The 5,684-nt window shown below is 34.4% G+C and overlaps 1 protein-coding gene across 1 annotated transcript; it reads left to right on the forward strand.

Annotated features, from left to right (window-relative positions):
- Positions 1 to 372: 372 nt before the first annotated feature.
- Positions 373 to 5,187, forward strand: LOC109238572 (60S ribosomal protein L22-3). Its single transcript, XM_019405058.1, has 3 exons — positions 373 to 496; positions 582 to 839; positions 4,787 to 5,187. The coding sequence occupies exons 2-3, from the start codon at positions 610 to 612 to the stop codon at positions 4,929 to 4,931; spliced, it is 375 nt and encodes a 124-aa protein (XP_019260603.1). The 5' UTR covers positions 373 to 496; positions 582 to 609; the 3' UTR covers positions 4,932 to 5,187.
- Positions 5,188 to 5,684: the final 497 nt, after the last annotated feature.

Genomic DNA, 5,684 nt, shown 5'->3' on the forward strand with positions numbered 1-5,684 from the left:
AAACAAAAACTTCAGCTCTTCGCCAGTTACAAAAACAAAAACTTACAAAAACAAAATCTTCAGCAATGCAAATAGAGAACAAAACTTCAGCTACTATGCTTAAGTTCAGCAATTACAAACAAAAATTTCTAACACACTTGGTTTAGTGCACTTGCTATTTCACGCCCATCTACTAGAATGCTAAAGTTTTGCGTGATTGCCTTTGCTACTTCAGCCCCGTATGCTGAAGTTATACGAAAAAATGAGTACTTTTGCAATTTCTTTTATAAAGCGGACATAAATTAAAACGTGACACAAAAAGCGGGTATAGATAGAAATGACCCGTTATTTCTCGATTCATAATGAGGTCCGGTAGAAAGTTTGACACTTCCGTGTCAGGGCCCAAAAGTTCATGGACCTCAATAAATTTCTGAATCGAATCATATCGCAAAAACCCTAACACTCTCCTCATATTTGCTCAATCGCGCGCAGCTTCTTCCTTAAACACTAAACTCAGGTAAACTCTCAGATTTTCTCTTGAATGCATCTTACAGTTAGGTGTTCCTAGTATTTCAAAATTATTGTTTTTGTTGGAAATGTAGGTAGGAATTTCGATAATCAATTTCGAAGATGAGTAAAGGTAGTGGAGCAGCAAAGGGTGGGAAGAAGAAGGGTGCAACCTTCATAATTGATTGTTCGAAACCGGTGGAAGATAAAATCATGGAAATCGCCTCGCTTGAGAAGTTTCTGCAGGAACGCATTAAGGTTGGTGGAAAAGCCGGTGCCTTGGGCGACACCGTCACTGTCACACGTGACAAGACCAAGATTACTGTCACTTCCGACAGCACTTTCTCCAAGCGGTATGTCTCTCTTTATTTCATTACTTAACAACTGCTGGAATCATCAAAATCTCTCTAAGTTCTTGGGAATTTTGAAGTGAAAATCGGGGTTGCAGCCATAAATCTTTATTTTTTATGTTTGTTAGAACAGCTTACATTGATGGTTGAAATGATTAGACGAAAATCTCAACTTGCTTTATTTATAACCTAAGGTCTTCAAGGGAGCGGGGCTATAGTGCCAAGCAACCCTAGAAATTTGGCCTTCATTCGAATGTGCTATCATATCAGCACTATCATTCCCAAAGGATAGGACACAGGCTTTGAGAGTAAATTCTTAATTTCCAACCATTAATTGAGGTTTGCTGGCCTAGGCACCACATATACATAAAAGCAATTGATTTTTTTAATAAGGACATAAAAGCAATTGATTAGAAGTTGGATTTGCTGATTGAAAGTACTTATAAGAAAGTTGAAAAATACTACTAATTGCCAGCACTTATTCTCAAATAAGCAGTTAAGTAATTGGATTAGAAGTGTTGAAACTTATAATAAGCACTTACTAAACACTTTTTCTTTTAAAAATAACTAGAATGCCCTTAAAGCATTTTGCAATAAGTCTATATTAAAAAGAATCTTTAGCAGTATGAAAAACTACAAAATAGAATGGGGAGGAAGTTAGAAGTTTTGTATTAGGGAAAATATTTAAAATAGTACAATAGATATTAGGATAAAATAATAAATGGTTTGGTCAAACCAAAAGTGTTCATAACCAACTTAGGATATTGACTGATTTTCGCTTATTAACACTTTTAGGGGTGGTTGTGTTGGGAAACAAGTTATCCCATGATTAATTATTTTGGGATTAGTTATCCGGGATTGTTATACCACCCTCCCACCGGGATAAAAATAACACTACAATCCCGGGATGACTAATCTCAGGATTAGTTATACCGCAATTTTATCCAACCAAACGTGGGATAAACTCATCTCAAATTTAATTCCGGGATTAATTATCCATTATTCCTCGTGCCAAACGAGCCCCTAGTGTTTATCAAACACATAAATAAGCCAAAAAGTTCTTATATTTTAAGCTTACCCAAACACCCTCTTAAGTTATTGCTTAAACCAGTGAAGTTGCCCGCGCTTCGCGCAGACTTGAAAGATATCATCAGTGAATTTACAACACGATGTTTTTGAAATTTCGTTTATCCTGTTCTGCAAGGAAAGCTCTTCTCATTCATTATTTCACTTTCCTGGGTTGAATAGGAATTTTGTATTAATTATGAGGGAAACCCCCAGAAAAATAGATACGATTACGCTGCAAAGGAGCAAAAAAGACACTCCTAAAGCTTCATGAGATGTCTTCTTTAACTGACCTAACATTTCACTGAATATTTCGATAGCCAATTTAAACATTGTGATTATCTTCTTTTCTTGAAACAGTAGAGGAAATATGAGTAGACCATGTTGTAGAATAAGTCTATGTATATAGTGGATATTGTACCCCTTCGAATTTCATATTCTGAAGGGTTAATGAGCAATCACAAAGAATCATGATACATCAACAATGCTTCTCACTGCACGGAGAAAAGAGAAGAAAAGAAAAATCTAAGTTCGCGGATACAATTTGACAAAGCTAAAAAATTGTTTCTGTAGTTACATTTTGCTCATGTACAAACAAAAATTTAGCATAACTTGTGTTACGCAATTCAACATTCCTTATATTTACTAATGAAGGATTTAGTTAGGCATTTGATAAATTTGAATTAGGAATGGAATTCATAACATTCAAATCCGAAACTAATGATCGTGTAACCTACAACCACATGTGTAAAAAACTTTTCAGTACATAAAAAGAATAATAGCAAAACACGGAAGAAAAAAATGTGAAAAGAAAATTTAAGAGATAAATAAGGACACAAACGACTGGAATATTTCTTCACTTAATAATTCTAAACTGGAAATATGAAATGAAACAACTATGACATGTAATAGTCATAGAAACCTTTAAGATATAGGAATGGCTTGTCGAAACTTGAAAAGCGGCTCCACCTCCCTTGATAATAATCCTCCATAGAATGGTTGTCCCACTGTTACATGAAAGCGAGGAATTCAGCAATGCAAGATTAATAATGATTGTATTTGAGTCAAAGGATTAGTGCAGTGTCGGTTACAAAAAGATACATTATGTGACCTGCCGTTTCAATTTGCATATGATTAAGTGGTGAGTTTTTTCAATTATTAGATTAATTGTACAAATTTATTACTTTTTAATGGATGGGAAAAATCGAGTATTTGACAGGAAAAGTAAGAGACAACAACAACAACAACGACCCAGTAAAATCCCAGGTCTGGGGAGGATAGTGTGTATGCAGATCTTACCCCTAGATAGACCCTCGGCTCAAGAAGACGAAAAGAGACAATATATCAGTATCATCAACATATTTTAACGAGAAATATTCTTGGAATGGACTAGTAATTCAATGTGTATTCTAGAAATAACTATGTACTCCTTTCCTTCACTAGCTTTTTATCCAAAGGATTTTTTTCTAGTAAGACTTTAACCTGATATATTCTTTGTGCAATGGACATCCAGGGATGAAGTAGTTTGAATACTTTAAAAAGTGGATGTCCAATTAGTACTTCCAAATTCCTTATTTAATGAACCATTTAGAGCATTTATTGAATTGCCTACTTAAATCTTCCACCCTTTATAAATAGGGTACTCTTGGACCTATGAATACACACTTGAATGAGATTATCTAACAACAATTCTCACACTTCTTTCTCTATCGTTCTTGTTTTGTTCTACTTTATTACAACATGGTTTAATTTGTCAGTTTGTTGAGGAACTTCATTTTCTGGCAGTCCTCTTTAATTAACACAATACTTGGGTTAGACCTATGTTGCATGTCTAATATGAGGATATACTTTTTTTATGATAGTTTTTTCTTTGCATAACGACACAACTTTTAACTAAATAAGAAGATAGACATGTAGTAGTTATGATTTATATGTTATGTGCTCAACGTAGTTATATGGGTAGCCAAGGAAAATGTGTTGAATATAGAATGCTACTCCCTCTATTCCATTATGATGTGCTGCACTTTAACTAGATATGTAGTTTAAGAAAGAAAGAAAGACTTTTGAAACTTAAGGTCTAAAATAAGTCATAGATATTTGTGTGTCTATAAATCGTCTCATCAAGGGTAAAACGGAAAGTTTAAAGTTAAATTAATTCTAAATAAGTCTCTGTCCCAACTCTGTTTTATCTAGTCAATTGGTTTCTTCAAATCAGGACATTCTTTCAGTTCGGTTTGATCCAGGGACTATTACTCACTCAAAATCAGAACCTATTTCATGTGTCATTGGGTATCTACACTGTTTGAGTTAGATGCGTTGTGCCAGAATTTTGATGTCACATCTCATTTTCCTTGTTTTGAATAGCATTTAGATGGTTCGACTCCTCTTATCTACTTTAAAATCACTAGACTTTGATCCAACCGTTCTTTCTTAGAGAATGGTGTGTTCAGGATGATGTTTTGAGTCTAGTTTTGTGAAAACAACTTATGGTTTTGTCCTGTCTTGCAGTACTATACTCCCCTTATATTGGTTGAGAACATAAGCTACAATTGCACATCATTTTTAGATTTATTTATTATTATTTTTTTCTTTTTCGGGTAAAAAATTGCTGATTAGCCTTATTTTATTGAATTTGATTTGTTCAGAATAAGAACAGGTTTTTCCTGTCCTTTTGTAAAAAAATGTTGTAAGGGGGGTAGTGCCCATTTCTTTTGCATGACTGCATAGAAGGGCCCTCCATTTGGGACTTCAATAAGCTCTCTTGACCTGAGTTTTTCTACAGTCTTGTTTTACTTTTTAATCAAACTGTTGTGTGTCTAACAAGCTGTCTCTCTTTAAGAAAATATCAGCCAATGCAGTCTCGTAATTTTGTTGTGTTTGAGTAGGTACTTGAAGTACCTGACAAAGAAATATCTAAAGAAGAATAATGTCCGTGATTGGCTGCGAGTTATTTCTTCAAACAAGGATCGAAATGTTTATGAGTTGAGGTACTTCAACATTGCTGAGAACGAGGCCGAGGAGGAAGATTGAGAAGCTGGTGTTAGTCTATCATCTCTCTTTTTGTATGATACTGTTTGAGTGTCTGGGACATTATTTACAATTTTCTGTGGTTCAAATCTTTTTTACTTAAGCCTGTTTCAAAAGATAATGAGGTTGGCTATATTGGAGCTTGTTTTGACTGCTATATTTTATTCTTTAATGTTTGTGGGGTGAGGGAGCTACAGTCCCATCATCATTGTTAGAGACTTGGATAAACCCATCCTTTGGTGCAAGTTATTTTGTGGTATTCTTCCGATTTTCCGTAACTTCGTCACTCCTGAAGTGTAAAAATTTGTGCCTGTCAGAGACTGTTTCAGTAGGTAAAGGAAACCTTACACCTGGGAAACCTTAAATCTTAATGCCTACCTTCTCTTTAATAATTGAGATCTTACTGAAATGTTAGTTCTTTATTTTATAATTTTTTTTAGTTAAATAGGAATTTATTGATATGAAATAAAGTACAAAACAGAGGAGTTTGAACTCCCTGCACCTACTAAGAATGGAACAAGCTCCATTTTGGAAGACTAGTAGGATTTCCAGTGAAGCTCTCAAAAAATCAATAACTGATGAGAGATATACTCGTAACCTGTCCTATATAATATATACAACCTCAAGGAATATCTAGCAAGTGAATTCTGTACATATTTCTCTCCACAAAGAAAGAATTTCTATGCTTGTTAATTCTGAAAAATGGACATTGTAGTTTGTTCATTTTCATTTCTCCCCTAGCTTCATTGGGTAGCT

Source organism: Nicotiana attenuata, unplaced genomic scaffold, assembly GCF_001879085.1.
Source record: "Nicotiana attenuata strain UT unplaced genomic scaffold, NIATTr2, whole genome shotgun sequence".
Taxonomy (NCBI): Eukaryota; Viridiplantae; Streptophyta; class Magnoliopsida; order Solanales; family Solanaceae; genus Nicotiana; species Nicotiana attenuata.

Coding starts and splice junctions, on each gene's coding strand:
- LOC109238572 (XM_019405058.1), top strand. CDS start 610: ATGAGTAAAGGTAGTGGAGCAGCAAAGGGTGGGAAGAAGAAGGGTGCA. Junction 840..4,786: donor GACAGCACTTTCTCCAAGCG/GTATGTCTCTCT, acceptor GTGTTTGAGTAG/GTACTTGAAGTACCTGACAA.